The 25441-nt window shown below is 34.9% G+C and overlaps 1 protein-coding gene across 2 annotated transcripts in view; it reads left to right on the top strand.

Moving 5' to 3' along the window:
- Positions 1 to 18239: 18239 nt before the first annotated feature.
- Positions 18240 to 25441, top strand: part of LOC110440627 (sodium-coupled monocarboxylate transporter 1-like) — a 16919-nt gene continuing 9717 nt past the window's right edge. For both annotated transcript variants that reach the window (XM_021483801.1, XM_021483802.1), the window contains exons 1-6: positions 18240 to 18651; positions 21219 to 21287; positions 21725 to 21776; positions 22315 to 22382; positions 22754 to 22834; positions 23217 to 23290. In XM_021483801.1, coding sequence (XP_021339476.1) covers positions 18304 to 18651; positions 21219 to 21287; positions 21725 to 21776; positions 22315 to 22382; positions 22754 to 22834; positions 23217 to 23290 — 692 coding nt within the window. In that variant the 5' untranslated portion in view covers positions 18240 to 18303. The remainder of the gene's footprint in view (positions 18652 to 21218; positions 21288 to 21724; positions 21777 to 22314; positions 22383 to 22753; positions 22835 to 23216; positions 23291 to 25441) is intronic.

Here is a 25441-nt window from a genome sequence, read left to right as displayed (position 1 = left end):
TACACGAGGGTTAAGATGTACCTGTGTATGGAACAGACCCATGTTTGATTATTTTTCTCACATACATACAAATAAACAAATTCCAGTCGAAATAAACATCGATCTTATTCTTCCGGCAAACCCCGAAGCCCTAGGATTGAGACGGATAATTCCCCATTCACAACATCTTTTGGTGGTTTTGGCGGAAATGTAGTTGGTACGGATGTTTCTGTAAATTCCCGTTCAAAATGATCCGAACAAACTCACGTGTTGTCATTTACAATTAGATTATCTCGAACATTGCGCAGACGCCGTATCCATTGTTGTTTTATGTGACTCCTACTTTCTGCCATTGGAAGCATATGCAGGGTAACTTTTTTACCCTCTTCAGTTAGAGTAGCTGATGTATTGGAACATCCTGGTACACAACAGTATTTACGTCCCATCTACAAAATATTGTAACATGATTTATTGACTGTACATGTAGGAAAAAAGTGGGTTTTTTTTTTTATTTATTTCAGGTTATGCCCAATGTTATAAAGTTCGTGATTTGTGGGTAGCTTGCCAACAACTTTTTACTTTTGGTACAAAATGACTTTTGAAATCCTGTAATTCTAAAAATGATAATTCACACAAGAAAGAAGAATTACAGTTTCGTTTGATGTAAGAACATGCTTCTCGTATCATTTTTTGTCTATCATAAATCACAACATAGCTGAAAAATGTCTATCATCGGCAAGCATGACATTTCATAACGCCATCGCGTCAATAATCCCATGTTTTTTTGCCGATATTAGATTTCTCTTTAACATAAATGACAATCGTCTTTTGTCAACAAAGGTAAACGTTTATCGAGATGCCATCTGTAGTTTATCGAAGATTTTATTTTCCATGTACAGTATACGATTTAATCGCCTCAGGTAACCTTAATTGATTTTGATGAGCGATAAGTAAATACCGGAATGGTTACGAAAATCCATCCGGGATTACGATAGCGGAACTGTGTCATTGTATGACATCACGGAAACAATAAAATGACGTCACGTCGACAATCCATTATTATGACGTCATAGAGCGTGTCAGCTGTCTTTCCCTACCCCGTGTAAGATAGAGTTATCTTTTCCCTAGCAACAACGGGATCACCCTGTAAAGTATGTGAGAAATACATTTCCTTAAAGTGTAGATACAAGACTATAATTGTAACATTGGCAAACTTTTTTGTTTATTAAAGTGAATGGTCAAAGGTCATCGTTAGTGATAATGTGTATTTACGATATCACGAAAGATGACGCAGCAACACCATGTTATCTGAGAAACGTTTCCTGCTTTCGATGATGTTAAACTTTTAGAACGAACTCGGACGTGCAGTTTAGATAGATCCTATATCAAATAATAAAGATTTATAGTTTTTCATTGTTAGTTTTCATTTCACAAAACCCAAATAAGGCGGGTTCCAATTTCCGTGAATTTTACAAACTATTGGATTCATTTTCTCTGAATACGTACACATATAAAGGTTCACTATAATAGTAATCCCTTTTCAATACACATTCACACAATAACAGGTAAAATAATCAGTATCGTGAAAAGAACCATTATATATTTTCGTCGTGGGTAACAACATCGTTATCCTCATGCGTGTCGAACGCATCAACTTTGATTAAATTGGCAACTGATGGTAACTGCATTATATGCCAAATGGTTTGTTTATTTCAAAATATTTTATTAAATAAATATAATTCTAAGGGATATGGACAACAGGCAAAACATATACAAGCCTTCTCCTTGAAGACAAGTCATGACAGTTGATATGTTATCAGTAATGATGGCCGTCTTCTGTTTATCATATTTGTGACATATTTGTGAAAATGATGGTCTTATATATGGTGACCACATGTCACACTTGCTACGAAAGACCTTTGTTATGGCTATTTCTGATTGATGCTTACTTATCACTGGAAACTATTGTTTGTTTCAGAAATTGTCTCTCGAAAAAAACCAACACACCAAAGCAGTGCTTATAAATTAGAAGGAAAAGTTACACATTTATCTGGAAATGCCGTGGATGGGAACACAAATCAAGAACTGCGCAGAAATTCATGTACGCACCAGGCTCATGGTCAAAAAGAAGTATGGTGGAGAGTAGACCTAGAGAGAGAAGTCACCATAGACAAGGTGGAAATATATTACAGAGATGAAGGTTACCAATGGAGTAAGTATGTTTATCATGGTAATGTGTATTATAACAATGAAGTAGTAGGAAAGGATATGCATACAATTTACCTTGGTTTAATGATTCGTTTTCTTTGTTTTACTCTGAATACATTGTCTAAGGGTAAATCGTTAAAAACAGGATCAAAGATAAATGCACTTAAAATCATTGACGTCCCGCATATGATCCTATTAACCTTTTAATTATGTTGTCTAGTAAAGATTTTTTAAACAGCGTTTATTGAATGGTCAACCTCTTGATTTCAATATAACTAGATTATACTATAATAGATCTGTGTGTATTAAAACATTGATTAAGCCGAAGACTTGTCCTATTTGATGAAAAGAAATCATTTGATTTACATCATTGTAGCTGGATGGAAAAATCGATTCGCTGGCTACGAGGTGTACCTTTCTAATACAACCGATAGACTCGTGAGAGAGCGATGTTTCATTGATGAATCAGAGAATGTCGACCAAATTATAAGTCATGTTAACCACCCAGAATGTAATGGAACAGCGCAGTATGTGACTATATACAACTACAGAGAATCAACTAAGAGGCAAAATTGGTACGACAAAAACGCCCTCCTAGATTTGTGTGAAGTACAGGTGTATGGTAAGTTACTTGTTAAAAATATTAGAAATGATGATATACCCTTTAAACGATGATTCAATAGCTGATTTGAATTTCTGTGTTACATGCATCTTTTTTCTATGTTACATGCATCTTATTTCTGTGTTACGTGTATCTTATTTCTGTGTCACATGTATCTTATTTCTGTGTTACATGTATCTTATTTCTGTGCTGTATGTATCTTATGTCTGTGTTACATGTATCTTATCTCTGTGTTACCTGTATCTTATTTCTGTGTTACATGTATCTTATTTCTGTGTTACATGTATCTTATTTCTGTGTTACATGTATCTTATTTCTGTTTTACATGTATCTTATTTCTGTGGACATGCTGGTGTTACATGTATCTTATTTCTGTGTCACATGTATCTTATTTCTGTGTTACATGTATCTTATTTCTGTGTTACATGTATCTTATTTCTGTGGAAATTATGTTAAATCCTTAAGGAATATTCATGGTAAATGATCAGGAGATTTTTCACATAATCATGTGTAGACTATTTAGTAGGTTAACTACAAATTTATTCTATGTTTTGTGATTTTATACAAAAGTGATAAGCTTGTACAAGTAGCACATGTAATGATATTTTATACTCGAGCAACACAGCTTAGAAGGGTGTTATTTTGAAAAAAAAGTCCATTTGCCCGTCTGTCTATCTAACTATTGTTTTAAGCTAAAAGAAAAGGTTCTCCTATTGTCATATTTTTTTCATAGTTCTACAATTATGTTTGGAACTTCAAATAATATACAATTGACCCCAGACTTAAAACCAGATAACAGGATATTACATATTTATCTGATTTATTTTAGAATTATGTACGTATTAGCTTTCATTTATAATACACATGAAACACTTTGCTGCATATACTTTTAAAATCGGTGTTCGACTGCGTCGTAATTTTTCGATATTTCATTTCGTTAATCATACAATGTTGTTATGAAATTTAACTGAACCAGACCTGATAAGAAAGATATACATTAAAGCTCGGCATAAGTAAGTATTTATGTTTTAGATTGCATTTCATTGATTAATGAATTATCATAAGCTCATCATAAGGAAATATTGATTTTTTAGATCGCATTTAATTGATTAATTAATTATCTTATGCTCATCATAAGAAAGTGTTTATGTTATAGATTGCATTTCATTGATTATTGAATAAGCATAAGCTCATCATAAGGAAGTATTTATGTTTTAGATCGCATTTCATTGATTAATGAATTATCATATGGTCATCATCAGGGAGAATTTATGTTTAAGATTGCATTTCATTTATTAATGAATTATCTTATGCTCATCATAAGAAAGTGTTTATATTTTAGCTTGCATTTCATTGATTATTAGGGCCCCGTATCGGAGATACGGGTACCCTATAGTAATCACTCTGTCTGTCTGTCTGTCTGTCCATCCACAAATTTTGTTCCTGGCTGATAACTTTGGTATTTATTGACCGATGTACATGACACTTGGTCAAGATGTTCAGTTCACAAAAATACACATCGAGGTAAAAAGTCAAGGTCAAAGATCAAGGTCATTAGAATCAAAGGTCAAGGTCAAATTTTACATCTTTTCACAGATGAACATTTTGTTATGACATTATGAAGCAAAGTTGATCAGAATAAAACAAGGAGTCAACTGACCAAAGGTCAAGGTCATCGGGTCAGGGGTCAAGGTCAAATTTTGTAGCTTTTCAGTGGTGAACATTTCACTTTGACATTATGAAGCAAAGTTGTTCGGAATTAAACAAAGAGACAAGCAGAGGTAAAAAGTCGAGGTCAAACGTCAAGGTCATTATATTCAAAGGTCAAGGTCAAATTTTGCATCTTTTCACTGATGAACATTTTGTTATGACATGATGAAGCAAAGTTGATCAGAATTAAACAAGGAGTCAACTGATTGAAGATCAAGGTCATTGGGTCAAAGGTCAAGGTTATTTTTTGTATCTTTTCACTGGTGAACATTTCGCTATGACACTTTGAAGCAATGTTGCTCAGAATTAAACAAGGAGTCAATTGACCAAAGGTCAAGGTCACTTGGTCAAAGGTGAAGGTTAAATTTTTATACCTTTTCCCTGATGAACATTTTGTTATGACATTATGAAGCAATGTTGTTCAGAACTTTACACAGAGTCAAAGTTGGTCGGAATTACAGAATAAGTCAACTGACCAAAGTTCAGGGTCACTGGGTTAATGGTCAAGGTCATTTGGGTCCAATGGTCAAAGACAAAGACGATCTCTGAATTTGACCCTGGCTCTTAATGGAGGAGGTATGTAAGGTAAAATTAAACAAATCAAAGCTGACAAATGAGTATTGCACCGGTATTTACATTTCTGTTAACCCAGCAAATATGGAGGTGGAAGGAAACAAGACTCACATCATAGTACATGTAAAATGAACTTGCGATTCTTTTTGAAGTCCAAATGTCAAACGTCAAGCTCAGCTATATGGGCAGATTGCTTCTTGATGATTATGGGGGATATATTGCCACAAGACGGGACCCTTACTGACCTGTCAGTGTTTTAGTTGAATAATCATCGTATTTTTTCTACAAAATAACTTTATTTTAACCTACTTGTAATATTAAGTACGTGTGCCTTGGGAGGCTAGTTACTTTCGTTTACTGTGTTCGTTCAAAACACTTTGAGTACAAGCGTCAGAGTGGTGGTTTTGTATTTCGGATGAAATTAGATGTTCAGGTACTGTTTTCTGGAGCGAACTAAAGTGAAACTCATTCACATTATCATTTCCAAAACTGCTCCATTTTATTCATAAACACAACGTTAAAGCTATTTTTATATGAAAAACAGATTAAAACTTTCAAAAGGGTGCTTGCAGTTGAAAACACTAATATATATATATATTTTAAAATGTTTGGGACGGTGGTGGTGGGGGAGGAGGTCGACAAAAATCTGTGTAGAATTATCATATGTTCAGTTACTATGAGTGTTGGCAAGACAATTGAAAATTGTTGATATCAGAAAAACAAAGACAAGTCAGTCCTGTATCATACTAGAACTCATCACTATACTCTACCTGGCAGATCTGTATCATACTAGAACTCATCACTATACTGTACCTGTCAGTCCTGTATCATACTAGAACTCATCGCTGTTCTGTACCTGTCAGTCCTGTATCATTGTAGAACTCATCACTGTACTGTACGTGTCAGTCCTGTATCATAATAGAACTCATCACTGTACTTTACCTGTCAGTCCTGTATCATTCTAGAACTCATCACTGTACTGTACGTGTCAGTCCTGTATCATAATAGAACTCATCAATGTACTGTACCTGTCAGTCCTGTCTCACACTAGAACTCAACACTGTACTGTACCTGTCAGTCCTGTCTCACACTAGAACTCAACACTGTACTGTACCTGTCAGTCCTGTATCACACTAGAACTCATCACTAAAGTGTACCTGTCAGTCCTGTATCACACTAGAACTCATCACTATACTGTACCTGTCAGTCCTGTATCACACTAGAACTTATCACTATACTGTACCTGTCAGTCCTGTATCACACTAGAACTGATCACTATACTGTACCTATCAGTCCTGTATCATACTAGAACTCATCACTAAAGTGTACCTGTCAGTCCTGTATCACACTAGAACTGATCACTATACTGTACCTATCAGTCCTGTATCATACTAGAACTCATCACTAAAGTGTACCTGTCAGTCCTGTATCACACTAGAACTGATCACTATACTGTACCTATCAGTCCTGTATCATACTAGAACTCATCACTGTACTGGACCGGTCAGTCCTGTATCATACTATAACTCATCACTATACTGTACATGTCAGTCCTGTATCACACTAGAACTCATCACTAAAGTGTACCTGTCAGTCCTGTATCACACTAGAACTGATCTCTATACTGTACCTGTCAGTCCTGTATCATAATAGAACTCATCAATGTACTGTACCTGTCAGTCCTGTATCATAAAAGAACTCATCATTAAACTGTACCTGTCAGTCCTGTATCATAAGAGAACTCATCACTGTACTGTACCTGTCAGGCCTGTATCACACTAGAACTCATCACTATACTGTACATGTCAGTCCTGTATCACACTAGAACTCATCACTAAAGTGTACCTGTCAGTCCTGTATCACACTAGAACTGATCACTATACTGTACCTATCAGTCCTGTATCATACTAGAACTCATCATTAAACTGTACCTGTCAGTCCTGTATCACACTAGAACTGATCTCTATACTGTACCTGTCAGTCCTGTATCATAATAGAACTTTTCACTGTACTGTACCTGTCAGTCCTGTATTATAATAGAACTCATCACTGTACTGTACCTGTCAGTCCTGTATCATTGTAGAACTCATCACTGTACTGTACCTGTCAGTCCTGTATCATACTATAACTCATCACTATACTGTACATGTCAGTCCTGTATCACACTAAAACTCATCACTATACTGTACCTGTCAGTCCTGTATCATACTAGAACTGATCACTATACTGTACCTGTCAGTCCTGCATCATACTATAACTCATCACTATACTGTACATGTCAGTCCTGTGTCACACTAAAACTCATCACTATACTGTACCTGCCAGTCCTGTATCATACTAGAACTCATCACTGTACTGGACCGGTCAGTCCTGTATCATACTATAACTCATCACTGTACTGTACATGTCAGTCCTGTATCACACTAGAACTCATCACTATACTGTACATGTCAGTCCTGTGTCACACTAAAACTCATCACTATACTGTACCTGCCAGTCCTGTATCATACTAGAACTCATCACTAAACTGTACCTGTCAGTCCTGTATCATAATAGAACTCATCACTGTACTGTACCTGTCAGTCCTGCATCATACTAGAACTCATCACTATACTGTATCTGTCAGTCCTGTATCATACTAGAACTCATCACTAAACTGTACCTGTCAGTCCTGTATCACACTAGAACTTATCACTATACTGTACCTGTCAGTCCTGTATCATACTAGAACTCATCAATATAGTTCACCTGTCAGTCCTGTATCATACTAGAACTCATCACTGTACTGTACCTGTCAATCCTGCATCATACTAGAACTCATCACTATACTGTACCTGTCAGTCCTGTATCATACTAGAACCCATCACTGTACTGTACCTGTCAGTCTTGTATCACACAAATTCCTGTAACACGTGTGCCACCCTTCACAATACCATTTCGGACAGTCCTGTACCACACTAAAACTCACCACAATACCATACCTGTCACTTCTGTATCACACAATAATCCATCACTATACTATACATTTCAGTCCTGTTTCGCGCTATTACTCATCACACTACTCTACTTATCAGTCCTGTATCACACTAAAACTCATCATTATACTATACCTGTCAGACATTTTTCATACTAGAACTCGTCACTATACTATCCGTGTCAGTCCTGTATCATACGAGAACTCATAACTATGCTATACATGTCAGTAATGTATCACATCACACCAGTAAACAAAATCTGTCAGTCCTGTATTACATTAGAACTCATTTCTATAATATACCTGTCAGTTATGTAGCACACTAGAACTCATTACTGTATTATACCTTTCATTCTTGTTTTACACATGAACTCGTCACGATACTATACCTGTTAGTCCTATTTCACACAAAAACTCACCACTTTACTATATAGATGTCAGTCCTGTATTACACTGGAACTCATCACTTCATTATATATGGCAGTCCTGTCCCACACTACAACTGACAACTTTAATATAACTGTCAGTTCTATATGACACTGATACGTATCACTATATTATGCACGTCAGTCTTTTATCACACCGAAACTTATCACAATATATACTTCACCCGTCAATCGTGTATCAAACTATAAATCATCACTCTCCTATACTTTTCAGTTCTGTATCACACTAGAACTTATCGCTTTATTGTACTATCTAATTTTGTATCACAATAGAAATTATCACCATATTTACCTGCTAGTCCTATACTAACCTGGAACTTATCACTATACTACAGTATATATGTCAGTTCTGTTTTACAATATATGTCAGTTCTATTTTACACTAAAATCTATCTCTTCATTAAACCTGCCGTACCCGTTTCACTTTTGAACCAATGCATGTTAGTTAAATTACTGATAACTCATCTAAGCTCTTCAGCATGTGTGTTATGTTGTATCATTATCACAGGTAAAACATAATGTTTTATACTGGAAAAAATAATGTTTTATTAATATTACTTATAATAAACACATTAAAAGGTGAAAGATATTAAATGTTTTAACATTATCCTATACACGATTTACGTTTACAGTTTAGTTTGGAGTTTATAGATAACTGATCATTGATTAGAGATACATTTTTGTTCATATTAAAAGTATTACTGAATATAAAGATTTCATAGAGGTAAATATGAATGACTAGTTTCATAAAACAGCAATAACATTACTCTATATGAAGTAAGCATTTTAGCATATATCTCAGATTGAATCACCAGCTGATGCTCACAGTTCAAATATCCAGGTAACAAATTTTAAAACGCACTATAAAACTTATTCAACAACTTTCCTTTACTAGGAGGAATAAAATTAGTCGGTTTGGTATGAATAATAATAAATGTTAGGTTGTTTTGGATCGCAAAAAGTAAACAAACACTTATTTTGAGAGATATCGGAAACGTCTGTTTCCTTTGTCATTTGCGCTATTTCAATTACAAATGAAACAGACGTTTCACGAAATCTCGAAAAATAAATTTCTATTTGTGTTCAAAACAAACAAACTAAGCATTAAATTTTCTCTTACATTTTACAAATCACCTGTAATAAGGTTTGACGTAGGCAGATATAGCAGCGAAAAACTACCTATATATACTGAAACGAGCAGCCTTTTAAGGGACGAATAGCAAGGCAAAGTGGAATACAGGAAAACAATTATGAACAAAAGTATAACGTGGATGAGAAATTGTAAGCAAAAAATTACTATGATAAACAAACACCGCCTAGCCATGGGCTTGTTTTTTACGTTTTCAAATCCCGAGTTACATATTTCACCGCAGTAAACGAATATAGGTTTATCACATCTATTCTACCACATGGAAATATAATTTAAACTACTATTGTGACCAGATTAGTGTCTATAAGAGCATATAACCTGGATTGTCCAATTATTTTGATTATGTCATTCTTTTGAACGGTCAAAGGTATGCCAAGTGGTGTCTCATTTTCATTATAGCAATAAGTCGAGCAGAGCAGATGCTATTTTTTATGCAAAATGCATCCCATTTTCTTTTCCTGACAGTTTAGCATAAGCGTATGTGGAAACGATTATGTATGCACTTTCATACGTGTTTCCTCTCTCTCTCCAAAGTCTATCCGCCCAAGACAAGTCTTATTTGTACTCACATATATTTTTGTCGAATAACGCATACTTCGTAATCAATGTAGTTACATCACCGACGTTGTAAAATAGCGAATAAAAGACAGAGGATATTATTGTTTTAAGAAAGACAGTTACCGTGAAGAATTAGAAAGAAGCTTGATTTTGTTTTGTGTAAGATCGTTAAAAAATGAAGTGAAATTGATGATAAACATTCGTAAAAAGGGATGTCTTTAATTATTATTTTTTATCTTTTTTTTTATTATTTCTTTGTTGCTAAGTACTCGCATGCTGACACACCAAAAGGATAAAATGACTATGTCGACTGTTTTTCCATTTAGATTCAGGGCTGTATGTGATAACTGCAATGTTTCTATGATAATATTTTGCAAATTTCATCCTATTTCTGAATGGCTAGGTAAGCATCATACAAGTAAACCCCGCCAATTTTTTTTCATTTTTTTTCGAATGACAATAGCTTTCCGTTCATTAGATTTTATACCACGGATTAGTCTGTCTCTACTTCACCCTGCAGTCAGCAAATGATTTGTATTACAAAACTGCAATATTCTTCAACGAATCATCACTCTGTCCGCCAATGACTGCTGTCCATTCCAAACGCTAACGTAGGGTATTATTATATGATATTCTTTATACCGTGTAGTTTTTAATCAAGTAGATAGTAGGAGTTTTCGAGAACATCTGATTGAATAATATTTTAAATATATATATTTTGAAAAAGAAAAGTTATATCATTGTAGCAAAGGTAAGATGATTTAATTAGAAATGTGTATTGCATTGTATAGCATCTACCAGGCTGAATACTCGTCAATTCGCCTGTCTATACGCCTTAATACACATTACAACAATGTATCTATTTAAAACATGTGTAGTCTTTTAATGTCTAGACTGCAATGACATCTGGGAAATTAGAAAAAATTATAACCAAGATCATCTCACATGAAATGTTTATCTATATACTGACATATTTCCGTAATACACTTTAACCATTGATTTAAATATCAAGTGTTTACACAGATGAACGCTGTCGTGTTAAACAAATTGTTACCGGGTTATAACGTACTGTTCATGATTTTACAGGATGTGAAGCTGGGAAATACGGAAATGGAACTTGTGACGAAACCTGTTCCTCGAACTGTCCAGGCAGTGTCTGTCATCCAAGCTCAGGAAATTGTCTATGTATGTTAGACAAGGCATTTATAGTCATTTTAAAGTTCTTATTTTCTGATCTACATGATATTCGACAATAATTCATATATAATGATGTAGATAACTACGGTATAAAAACCATATACGATGATCATCTATACTTAACGTTTATTATGCCTAATTGCGCTATTCGAATAAACCGTTCGCGATTGCAAGTCGAAGTGTATACACATATAATTATACAATCTAAGGACATCCTTTATATGTCTGGGACGTGTGTACGTCCTTCTTCAACAGCCTTATCAACGAAAATGCTATTCTAATTCGTTTGAGATGTAACAAGTGATGCCCGAATTATGATTGTTGATGACGTAAATGACCCCAACTGACCCGTCATGAATCTTTGAATATTGCTGACGTCACAAATCAACGGCAGATAACTAGGTTTTGAAGAAACGCACATGATAATAGAATTATTTAACCATTGAGACATGAAGGAGACAATGCCGTCGATGTTCTTTGATTGGATATACTGGAGGTAATTGTCTGCTCATTAAAACAAAGGCCATTGTAGAATTTCTTAACGCGATTATTACACGAAAAACTAAGTGTAATAAACATTCCTTGCAGACTTGATATGTTTTCAAAAATGATAAGAAGAATGTCAGACTGAACAAATATAGCAATTATTCCGATAATCCAACTAAAACCCATCACTGATGACATTTTGATTAATGCAAACAAAGTCGATGTGTAAGAGTCAGTTTCAGAGGACATGGAAGTTGCATTGACATAATGAATAATTAGAATATACAATATGATATTGCCACACAGAAACAACGATATAGGGAGAACAAAGGCCAACAGTAAAACATACACATGTGAAATGAAACAAACCTTTCCGCCATACCACGTTTCCATTGGTGCTAACAGCAAGTTCAATATCTTGGTACATAGAACAATGGAAATATTCAATACGAAGCCAATCAAACAATAAGTTTCGGAAGACCTATCTGATCTGCTCAATACCGTTAAGTTTCTGATTTCAGAATTCAGACGGAAAGAACACAACAACATGCACGTAAATGTACCAACCCATACAAAATGGTGTAGCACACCCATCCATTGCCATAAATGGTTCTCAACTGTGACATGAGAAATCAACAGGAAACTTGTTTGGGCGAACAGTAGATATATCATTAACACAAACAATAGCTCCGACCTTCCCTGTCGTAAATACGGTATGCCACAATACTGTACCAGCGAGTAAACCAGTGAGACAACTGATAAACATGTACAAATCGTATTGACAAAATATCTGTGGTAAGTCAAGGGATTTTCATTTACGACTTGATACTTTGATATAAATGTGTCTACGCAAAGAAAATAGCTGCCAGAGTTCAATAAAACAATGACCAATCCATTTAAAAAATACTGTTCAAATAACGTCCCGTTTAATACACTACCATTCCCATCATTGCTAACCGAGAAGTTCCCATGTAGGTGTACCCTCACTGCAGGACATGGTAATGCAGTGTCGTGTAAAAACAGATTCGCTACATACGACGGATTTCTAAGTGTGACGTTGCACGTACACAAAGTTTCCGTGACGTCATCTACATGTTTCATACTAACACTGTTTGTATTATTTTGTAGAAAGTTTGAGATGAAATTGTACACCTTAGATTTCTGATATTCCAGAGTTGTATTACTGTTGGGGATTTCGTCAAGAACATATCGAACTTGGATCAAAGAACAAGGCTTTCTAAACGTCACGTTATATCCTGGTATAACATTGATACCTTTATCATTCAATATTTTGTTATCTATCGATTGCACACGGGCGATGCTGTCTAATTCGTTTGTTAATGTTTCTATTAGTATTGCAATACTTTGAATAAATATCTTCCCGACATGTACAACGCTGTTGATTTCAAATAGAAGGTCTAGCATTACTCCTCTCGATTTGTATGTAAGGGCAGTACATCTGCCATCAAATGGTTCCATGTTAGCGGGGCAGTACAGAGGCTTGCATCCAATCTGATTTCAAAAGAAAAGTGAAGATGTAAATAACATCATGTCTGCACTGTCTCTAAACAGAAAACCGTAACAACTATTTGTACCTTATTTGTGTTGATAACCTACCTGACTCGTCTGCAACTTTTCTAATAACCTGTACCACAAAAATGTCATTAGGAAATTTTCTTTCTTTAATTTATTAATTATTCAATTCAGTACACAACGTTTTTTTCTGAATTTATAAACAATAGCAATTTCATCAAAAAGTGAACATCACAACCTAGAGAAATTGAAGTTTTCATTAATGAGGGATGCCATTTCCATAAAAGGTTAATTTTGTGTGTGATGGATGGTTTATATTGAACCATCAGGTTATCGAAAGTATTTTGAACTTTTTATCTTGTGACCTGATTGTTTCCCTATAAAATAATGCTATTTGGATCTCTTAATGATTGAAAAATAGGGCTCATATATTTGGCGTGAAAGAATATTAAGAGTTTATTTATCGATCATCAAACGTATTCTTACCTTTTCAGAGAGGTATATGTCTGTTTCACTACAAAGTTTGATACTTCTGTGTGATGAGAACAAGGCGGTAATGTCTATCAGACTGCTGATTGTTTCAGTAGGGCTGACTGAGTGTCCGTTTGAAGATATCAGAAAACATTTTGCTTCTTTATCCGAGTAAGTTAAAATAAATTCTTCAATGTAACATTGAACGTTTCTGAAGGACTTCCATCCAGTGTCCGTGGTAAGAATCACAAAAGGTGCTAGAGCGCGGTTTTTACAAGCTGTGCTGTTCACCTCTTTCAATGCTTTCCATGGTGTGTACTCAAGTTCATGGAAACAATACCGTACTTTGATATCGTTAGACGGCTCAAATCCGTACCTACAGGCTTCACTTTTTGTTCTCAACTCCATTTCATCCTGGAATGAAAGAGATGCAGAAGGAGTGTGGTATTGATAAAATCCGAGGACACATGTAAATTTGACTAACCATGGTATCCAGTTATTTACATTATGACATAATGCACATTGACGGTTGTTGAATGTTACATTGGTACCGATGTCAAACACGGGTACCAAGTCTAAGAAGCCTTTGTCGATATCCTGCTGTTCACATTTATACTTGACGTCATTATCACCTCTCCATGACGCCGGGCAGGATGACACCATGAACGCTCCCTCTTGATTTGTAGGTATTTCGTTAAAGGCGATGTGTTCACAAGAAGTCTCCTCAATGTAAGGAATTGTCAATTTATCTGATTCTGTTCTTTCATCGGATAATCCGTCTGCATTGAAACAGCAGTCATCGTAATATTTACATAAATGGTCACAACTGCAGTAAGATTTTTTTTCATCGGATTTTCACATGAATGATACTTCGCATGACAAGAATAAAAAAAAAGATGAACGAAATTCTGTGTTTGACACTGCAAACAATCCTGATCCTAAAATTAAGAACAAATTGACCAAACGTAAAAATATCATGTTAAAAACTATTGTATCAATATTTCTACCGGGCGTATATTCGCTGAACTTTCCAATAAAACAGTAGTATTTTTTTTTTATCTAAACCAACATTAATGCAACGATCCAGCTTTACGTTAATTTTTTTATGTCTTTGTCAAAGAACGAATCGGTTTTTTTTTATATAGATACAACAATGACATAATGATCTCGATAGTGCTTTTTATGATAATGAAAACAATTTACATGATTTCAAATCTACTACTTTAGATTGGTACGTTAGACATTTATATGCATTTATGGTATATAAATACATGTTTGACACTAATACAACGGTAAAAAATAGGGCCAACACACATTCAATCATCATAAAATATTGACTACCAATTGAGGTTTATGAACACAAAGACAATTTCCTGTCATGTTTTACATCAAGGTAATATAGATCACCATTTTTCATTATCTTACATTTTACGCTCAAAGGATCCAATAATACGAGAAGTCATCGATGTGTACTGTTTGGTGATGGCTTCATGTTATTGGCTGTTCATTACTAATCCTGACACGCCTTAAGTCTACACGACATTTTAAAAGTTCACATATATTTACATATTTTTTCAACACAATTACAGTTAACCTGCATAACATTTTAAAGTGTCATATACTATGACATATACTATGACAAATAGTATGACAATAATATGCTGTATTGAGCTGCTTAGGATAGTAAAAACATCAGATCGTCAGTATTTTTTCCGAAAGAGCCACCGTAAAACCTGATAAAATACTTACCCGCCTCCTGACTTCCTTCATAATTAGAGTGCTTTATGGACGAACGGTGTCGATATTTTCCGACAGCTGAATTTCTTCACTCGGTACAGTGTGGTTTAGTGAGTTGTTTTAAGCGGTTTAGGGTCGAGACACATGCCGTTTGATTCTTTGCCTTGAAGAAAAGAAGTGGAATCTGCATAACCTGACACAGGAAGGCTATTACTTGCAAAAAGTTAATACATCATTTACAATCCGTTTTCTTTAGCACTTCTTGGTTACCTTGCTGTTGTTCATATTTTTTGAAAATTGTAACTTACGCTATATAATCAATGTGTTGTGATATATAACTCATTGATATGTTTACAATAAATACAATACAAAACATGCATGATGGGTAACGTTTTCAACCTTCTGATCTATAAACATGTGTGGTGTTTGTTCAAAGTTCTGTTGACAGTTTGGGACAACAAAGTCAATATTTGACATACGAGTTAATGTACTTCTATAATTATATGCATACGCATGGCGATCAGTACAAACAGAGTAACAAGCATGCCTATTTTACATGAGCGAAGCTTATTTTACCGGATTTGAACGAAAAATTTACTTTTCCTTATTCAGGACGTAAACTCGGAACCATTGGAAATCTACCTGATTAATAACTTCACCTTTGTGAGACACACAGTAACATATCAATGTCAAAAATAATTGTGAACTTCAATAAACAAGGATGTGAAGACGTAGATGATTTATAGTCAACCCAAAGCGATTTACCTGTACGTTCAGTGTCTGATCAAGTATTATCTTGTTCAAACCTGTTTGTTTTTAATTTAACCTCCATTGAATACTATAATAATTCACCCTTAAAAGATATGGCACTGGCTGTTGAATAAGTATGCAAGACCACACACTTGTGTTTTTCTAACGAATCAGAAAGCACTCATTTATTGCTTGGACGAATATATACGTCCGCGCAATAAATGAGTGCTTTCTGATTCGTTAGAAAAACTCAAGTGTGTGGTATTGCTTTTATCACATACCTTCCGTATTTGGTAAAGATCGATACAATGATTTTATAAACTTTGATATTTTTAGAAAATACCGGGAACTTTTCAGTTCGCCATGACAAGGGGATTCCCATAAAAAGTAGTTCCGGCTAGCAGGTAAATACAACATTCCGTATTGCACATGTGCAATACAGAACGGGTTTTTTCATGGTCTGAAAATTGCTTGAATGACTATAACAAGATTCAACAGGTATGATATTTTTTTTATAAAAGATAATTTTATATGTTTGTTCTATGATTATATTTATTACATCTGTTAATTTATGCCCAGAAATCGTTAACATTTTTGTTTCTTGTTCTTCTCAAGTCCATAAAATGAAAATGGCATTTATAACACTATGAATACCAGATATGAAGGTTTTCTCTAAAATGCTTGTTTGCTATTTTTAAACTGTCATCGAAGACGGTCCGCCGTTGTAGCTCAGAGACATTCAGCAAAATTGGACAAATGTGAACAGAATTGATATAGTGTTAGATTAGCGAAGATAATCTGATGAACTGGCAACCAGAATTGCTCAAACTCTACAATAAAACGCAATTCAGTTACCATTCCTATTTATATGATAGGATGATGACTGTCTCATGGTATAGTTGCTCAAAACTATAAAGATAAGTAGTAATAAAGAACTATTGAAATTACCTTATTTCTGTGTCTTTGCTATCTTCATATGAGGTTTTAAAACATCTATGTCTACGACCAAAATAATGATTTGTTAACCTGTGAAAATATTCTGCATGACAGTTGTGCATTATGGATTCAGTTAAATAATTGGGTTCACGGCAACATGTCTACAGAGACACGTAGTCTAGTGATAGGACGTCGGTCTCGTGACCGAAGGGTCGCAGGTTCGAATCCCGCCATGGCACTGTGATGTATCCAAATGAGTATGTGGTTGAGTAGTGCTGGGATTTTTGAATGCTATCTATGAGCGCCTAAATGACAGCACCAGCTGTATGTTCCCCAGGGAGTTGAGAATGATATTGACTTGTTGCAAAGGCCCAATAACCATGGATAATAATTAGTGAACCGCATTGACACGACTTAGGTTGTAATAAAGCGGTATATAAGAACCTAACATTATTATTTTCATTATTAATTCTCAACGAAATGAGTCGCAATTTTATGGTCAGAAAAGTTTAACGTTTGTTACTGTTTGACACTTTATACATAGTACTAGAAAGTCCGTTTATTAATGACTTGTGTATATAGGTAAGGTACATTTGTAACATTGACTACGTGACTGGTCATTAATGCTGCTAGACATTGTTGCGTCTAAATGTTACTTACATAGTCAGCTTGATAAAAACATAGTGAAGGCATATGATATAAACAAGTATGGTACAAGAACGTGTTTAAAGTGTTCAAACATAGACTAAAATCCCCAAAATATATTTAAATATATATCTACATGAAATAAATAAGAACATGTCACCAATAGCAGCTTAGCTTTTTCGAAAAAGGATACCAGGTAATGTTCCTATAAAAGCTAAGAAATGCAAAAACACGGTTTGTGTATTCACTGTTTTCGGACTCATTCCTCCGGTGTTGTCGTAGCAAACAAGTCATTGAAGTATTACACACGCTTTTGTGTTTCACAACAATGAAGTTCCAGCCTCTTCCCAGCCCTCACCTGGCAGATTATGTTGTAATAGGAGTGTTCTTATTCATCTGTATGGGGATTGGAGTTTTCTATGGTTACCGAACTGACAAACAAAAAACACTGGAAAGCTATTTATTTGGTAACCGGAAGTTGCTTATGGTACCTGTTTCGATGTCTCTCTTCGTTACATTTGCCTCCGCCATTTCCTTGATGGGAATCCCTGCCGAGATCTATGTCTATGGTACCATGTATATGTACACTGTGATTGGCTTCCTGCTGTCTGTGTGGATAGCTGGAGTTACAGTGGTTCCAATGCTCTACGAACTAAAACTTACCAGCACATATGAGGTATAGGAATTCAAACTTTTATCCTTTTAGGATGCAGTGATAATATTGAATTTATTTGTGTTCACTATATGATAAAATTAAACCTTATACAGACACATTTTGGTGTCAACATTATTACCGTATATCGTTTAGTATGTCGATAATTTGTCGTTTTGATAAAGTCTGAAGTCGAATGAAATCAGCATTAAATGAATATGATATAGATATCAACGTTAGTTGCTTACATATGTATTTCCTAATGCACGTTTAAAATTTAAAAAAAATGCGTTCATACTCTGACATTGTCGAAAATAGTGTTCCAGTCGTGGCGGAGATATGCCAGTCTTACTACAGACGGTTGTTCCATGCACAGATTATTTTCAAATTGTTTTTGTTTTCAGAAGTTTTAGATTGAAACAAACATGAATGTTCATCTTACCTTGACGACGTCACACAGCAAGTGATGACGTCACATGCTTCTGCATCTTTCGATCTATTAGATATGTAGAAGCCGAATAGTATAGAAATCATACACAAATATCATACTCATACTGAATGTTAATACAGTATGAGGATTGAATTATGTTTTGTATTATGTTCATGGATTATAGACCTCAGTTGGTCTTAAAACACATTTGTCTCTAGACTCATGACAGTTTTTACCACCTTAACAGAACGCGATTGATATGTTAACGTTTGTTGGCATCTACTTATATACACACAATGTATTCTAATACGTTTAATAGATTCACGCAGCAGTATTTATGTGTTAACATTGAATGAAGAAAAAAATTCGAGATATAAATCGCTAGGTTTATTGTTTTTAACAGTTTCATCATGTTAAATACACTTGTGCACAAATGTGTATTAATCAAGGGTACATCTTTTAAGTCGTTTAATGTCATAATTAGAATTTAAGTTGTATTTGTGCACAAATAACAGACACGTGAGTATACCACATGTTGATGTATCTTTACTGGGGTTGTCCAGATTCGTAGATTGACCGGTTACTCGGTCGAAAGCTGACAACCGGTTACCGAAATCAATACCCGAATATATAGTGGGACATTTATTTATTCCCGGGCTAGCCATATCTTTGCCTGGCATTTTACCTTCACAATGATTTGTCGATGAATTTGATTTTTTTTGTATTTATAGGAAAATTAATGTTCAGGCTGACATGCTAGGGTGTTGTTTTGTACCAAAATTGCCGATTAATCCGGTTACTTGGTCGGAATATTGTTCACGTAACCGGTTACTTTACTTAGTTCGGTTTGACAACTCTTTCCTTTGTAAACCAAAGGGTCATGATTCATGAGTTTATTTGTTTGGGTCAAAAAGTTCACCAATAAATTAGGTTGTTCGTTACATGCATTACCATAACTTACCTAAATCAGATACTATCCTACATAGTTTAATTACCATAACTAACCTAATCAGATACTATCCTACATAGTTTAATTACCATAACTTACCTTAACCAGATACTATCCTACATTGTTTAATTAATTCTTCATATCTTCAAACGTGATAGGAATGAAACCTACACATTAACATAATTGTATATTATAAACTATTCAAGTATAAATGATTGTTCAATGAGTGTACTTTTACTGGCAAATGGCTGAGTAGGTGGACATTATATATGCGATAGATGAGTTAGACAGAATGTGAAGCACTGAACAAATATCTGTTGCATTTAATGGTTTTCTACGAAAAAGGTTTTCATTACAAACGTTTACCACCTCCCAACAAATAATATTTGTTCCAATCATTTTTGCCTGTGTAGGAAATATGTATAGATATATTAAAAGAATATGTTGTTCAATAGTGTAACAATCTATATTGACTGTGAAACATACGAGGCAATCTTTGTCCTTATTTGATTAGCTCAAACTTCTATAATCCATCTTCTGAAATATGGATCCTTTCTAACTGTATGTTTAATAATGAACGATTTGTCTTTACTTTACTCATTATTGGTTTGATTTTCTTTCTCTCATTTTATTTATTGTTTTACAGCATTTGAGTTCCGACATTGTGTCAACTTTTCAGGTATATCGTGTTAGGTATTCCAGCCTCGGATATATTATTGGTTAAATGTTTATTTTACATCGTTTTACCTTACCATGCCATATATGTTTATATGTGATGAAATCTTATTTCTACATTCTCATTGGTTGGATCATAACCTAATTATTTACCCGTCCTCATATGACCCGTGCTGTTGAGAGAACGTTAAACCCCATACAAACAAACGTGGAGATCGGTGATTTGTGATAGTGACTCAGATTTACTATTTTTAGAAACCAATTGAAACGTCGAAATACCTTCTGCCAAATGCAGTACTTTTCTCGTCACGTTTTCATAACGTTCAAATAAGGACTTTTATTTGGGTGAACATGTGGTTGAAATCCCTTTCAGGTTAATTGAACCACATAATCACCTCAACTAAAGTCATTATTTGTTTTAATATTTCTTTCTGGTGAATATGAAAGTGGCGATATTTGATCTATCAAGAATGAAACTGAACAGATGGTGCTAATTTTCAGTAATACATCTAATTTAATCAGTAACAATTTGTTCAGTATTTGCAGTTACGTTTCCGTTCTAGAGGAGTCAGAATCCTTGGAACATTGATTGGGATGCTGCAAACGGTAAGAGATATAAAAAATACGACTGATATAATTCAATTCTCTCATATGCATGGGTGAGATCTGATTCTAATTGTAGGGGATTTATTTATCAAATATGTATCTGACAGTAATTTCATAGGATAAAAATTGATAGTAAATCTGCAGGGTGCAAGCTTACCGTTCATTCAGGGAACAAATGTGGTAACTAGACAATGCCACACATATGTGCTCATCTGGCGTCTCCAATGTGATACTGCATTGAATACATGGACGTACTGCAGTCCGATTGAAATATATCCATTCGCAGCAACTTGATATGTCTGATGAACACAGATGAGTGGTATTACGCTTATTTCAAGCCTACATTTGTTCTTTTTATGTTTATGATATTTGCTTTAAATCAGTTATCATCAATGACCCATATTAAAGATTTGTCAAGTGAAAACATCGTATTTCAGATGGCTTATATGGGGGTGACATTATACGCACCTGCTCTGGCACTTCAAACAGGTAATGCTATTCACACAAAGTACAGTAAGTTCTCAAAATTAAAAAAATGATGGCAAAGTACAACACACAACATCCTTCCTTAATCATAGATTCGCGCATATCCTTATTTGAATGAATGTTCTGTTGATATTTAGGCAAATCCGGTTGTTGTCTATAACATGCTGTAATAAATAGACATACCAAGCCGGTATGCTATATTTGGCCAGAGATGAATTCTTCTCAAGTATTTTTTTGGGGTTATTGGAGGCTATATTTGGCACTACACTTCCGATTTGTTTGTTCAGTACAGCAGTTGTTTTAGCATGTACCATAGCTTATTGAAAAAAAATGTTATCTAAGTTCCTCAAACTCAGCGTGAATAACGTGGAAACGGTGATAATTGCTCAACTAGGGCGATATTTCGTTCTGTTACTAGTATGTAACCCCCATTGTCAGTGGCGATTATTTATGATTAAACAGCAAATGTTTGTCACAATAACAGGCAATATCAAGAATTATAGATTTTTTAACATACTAATATTTCATTTCTTTATTCTAGTGGCTGGTTTTCCGCTTTGGCTGTCGGTAGTTGTTATTGGAGCTATTGGAACGTTTTATACTTCGATTGTAAGGGTCATTAATACACGAATTTCATATATCATATATTTATGATTGATTTGTCTAATTGTCCATTTGAAGTTAGTATTTATCAATAGCATTAGCGTTTCGTGTCATGATTCTCCGGGTTTTTTATTTTATTAATTTGCATCCACGATAGATTACGTAGGATTTACATTTTCCTCTCAAAATTTGAACTATTTACTTCATTGTATAAGTTTCTTTCAATTTTTTCATTGATTTATTATAATTATGTTTCTTTAGTTGCATTAAAATGACGATCAAATGCATTTTCTTGTTATTAAAATGATAACTATGTTGTTTATCTACATATAACATGAGTATGAGGCATATAAGCAAGCTTCAATTTCATTTGACAGGGAGGAATCAAAAGTGTCGTCTGGACCGATGTGTTCCAGTTTATCATGCTATTCATTGGATTAACGGCTGCGCTAGTCAAGGTAGGATCTTGTGCGCCGGAACCTCTGGCTTTGACCTTTTAGAAATCGGGTTTCCTGCTCAATATTTTATCCCTTGGGTTTGAATACCCTTATCCATACCACACATCAGGGATGGATTCTATTAATCTATAACATTTCTTGAATATTCGATATGTATGCCCTTATTTCTAGTATTTGAATTAAAAATGCGCGTGTTTTAAATGTACAAACATAATATTTCCAAGGGACCAGTGAAAGGTTATATAACTAGGGAAAGTCTGGTTGTTATGTGTTCATATGCATTTTACCGTATTTTATATTTACTATGTTGTAGTTGCATTTTCTGTAGCGATGTTATGCTTTCTATAAGTACTGCTGAAACATTGTCGATATTTTAAAATAGGGTGTGATGTTGGTTGGAACAGAAGGTGAATTAAAACTTCAATTAGAGGCAGGTAACCGCCTTCAATTTGATGAGTAAGTATATTAAATCATATCATAAACGTTTCTAACGGATACCCACACATTACGTTTACCTATTGGAAATCATACACAGGTGTATGGATCGCACCGTTGTTGGATATTAAGGTACGGAATTCGAGTTTTGACACTCATTACGTTAGATGCTCTTTTATGTTCCTTTTCTGATATTTCTTTCATACATGTCCATCAGGTAGTGCTTTCAAGCAATAATCAATATTGTTGTTTAGTGTGATTTGCTTTTTAATATCAATATGAAATATAAAAATTATCAAATTATTTATACAGTGAAAATCTATATAAATTAAAATATATTGTTTCATTTTTGCAAGTGAAATATCAAATTATATCAACTTGATAAAATTTATAGAAAGATATCAAAAGTAATATTGTATCTTTGTGAAAATATCACTTTGGCATCGATCCTAATCACTTCATTTATAGCTGTATATTTTCTTTTCATATAATGATGAAGCGACTGTAGAATAAGTGGTTGTTTTGATACATCTTTGTTACATTCACAAAGGAATTAATTTAATGACACAATTTATACCATTCATTGAAGCGAATTGTATAGCAGAACATACAAATATTTTCATTTGTTCCTCGCACTGGCAAACATATTTTGTGAAATATAAATGGTATTCAATGAAAAACCATTCAATATCCTCTATATCTTTACTTCATGAGATCGCTCTGAATAGCATGCTCAGTACAACCATTTCAGGTGTTAAACATTATTTTTAGCTCACCTGCCCGAAGGGCAAGTGAGCTTATGCCATGGCGCAGCGTCCGTCCGTCCGTCCGTCCGTCAACTTTTCCTTTAAAACGCTACTCGTCCTAAACGGCTTAGTGGATTTTAACTAAATTTGGTCTTGAGCATCCATGCGCCAAGGGCACTCAATTTTGTTAAAAAGGTGGTTGTTGCCCCACTGGGGACAGAAAAGCGGGGCCCATTAGGGGAAAAAGAGGTAAACCTTTAAAAGTATTCTTCTACCATAAAGATTAAGGGCTTTCGTCCCAATTTGGTCTTGAACATCCTTAGGCAAAAGGCACTCAATTTTGTATTAACGGTGGGAGTGCCCCCACCCCCCTTTGAGGCAGAGAAAAGGGGCCCAAAAGGGGAAATATATGTAAAACTTTAAAATCTTCCTCTAGCGTAGGGATAAGGATATTTTATCCTAATTTAGTCTGAAGCATCCTTAGGCAAAGGGGACTCAATTCTGTATAAGCTGTGGGTATTGCTCCCTTGTGGCAGAGGATATAGAGTTAGACCTTGACAATCATTCTTCTTCCATAGGAAAAGGGGATTTCATCCTGATTTGGTTTAGAGCATCCTTGGTCAAACGGTACTAAATTTTGTATAAAATAAGGGTATGGCCCCTCCGTGTACAGAGGGGCGGGACCCAATAGAGGAAATTGAGGTTAAAATCTTCGAAGTCCTTCTTCGTCCATATCATTAAGGTATTTTATCCAAATTTGTCCTGGAGCATCCTTGGGCAACATGGACTAAATTTTGTATAAACGGAGGGTGTGACCCGTCTGGGTGCAGAGGGGCGGGGACCAATAGGTTGAAATTGGGGTAAGTCTTCTTTAAATGCCTTTATCTTCTGTACCGTTTGAGGTGTTATATCCTTATTTGGCCAAGAGCATCCTTTGGCAAAGAAGATACAATTTTGTATAAACGGAGGGTGTGGCCCCTCTGCAGAGCAATTTAAGGTATGAATTTTCAAAATTCTTCCTCTTCTTTACTATTTGAGGTAATATATCTTTATTTGGCCAGGGGCCTCCTTTGGCAAAGGGAACTCAATTTTGTATAAACAGAAGGTATGGTCCCTCTGGGTACAGAGGGGCGGGGCCAAATAGGAAAATTTAAGTTTAAATCTTCGAAGTCCTTCTTTTGTACGATTAAGGTATTTTATCCAAATTTGGCCGGGAGCATCCATGCGCAAACGGGTTCAGTTTTGTATAAACTGAACATATGGCTTCTCTGGGTGCAGAGGGGTGGGGCCCAATATGGGTATTTTAGGTAAATCTTTTCTATGTCTGTACCATTAGAGAGATTTTATCAAAATTTTACCTGGAGTATCCTTTGTCAAAGGGTATTAAAGTTTGTATAAACGGAAAGTGTGCCCCCCCCCCCCCCCC

This window comes from Mizuhopecten yessoensis, unplaced genomic scaffold (assembly GCF_002113885.1).
Source record: "Mizuhopecten yessoensis strain PY_sf001 unplaced genomic scaffold, ASM211388v2 scaffold11185, whole genome shotgun sequence".
Classification (NCBI taxonomy): domain Eukaryota; kingdom Metazoa; phylum Mollusca; class Bivalvia; order Pectinida; family Pectinidae; genus Mizuhopecten; species Mizuhopecten yessoensis.
Note: the sequence above shows the minus strand (reverse complement) of the source record. Positions and strands in the feature narration are given on the sequence as shown.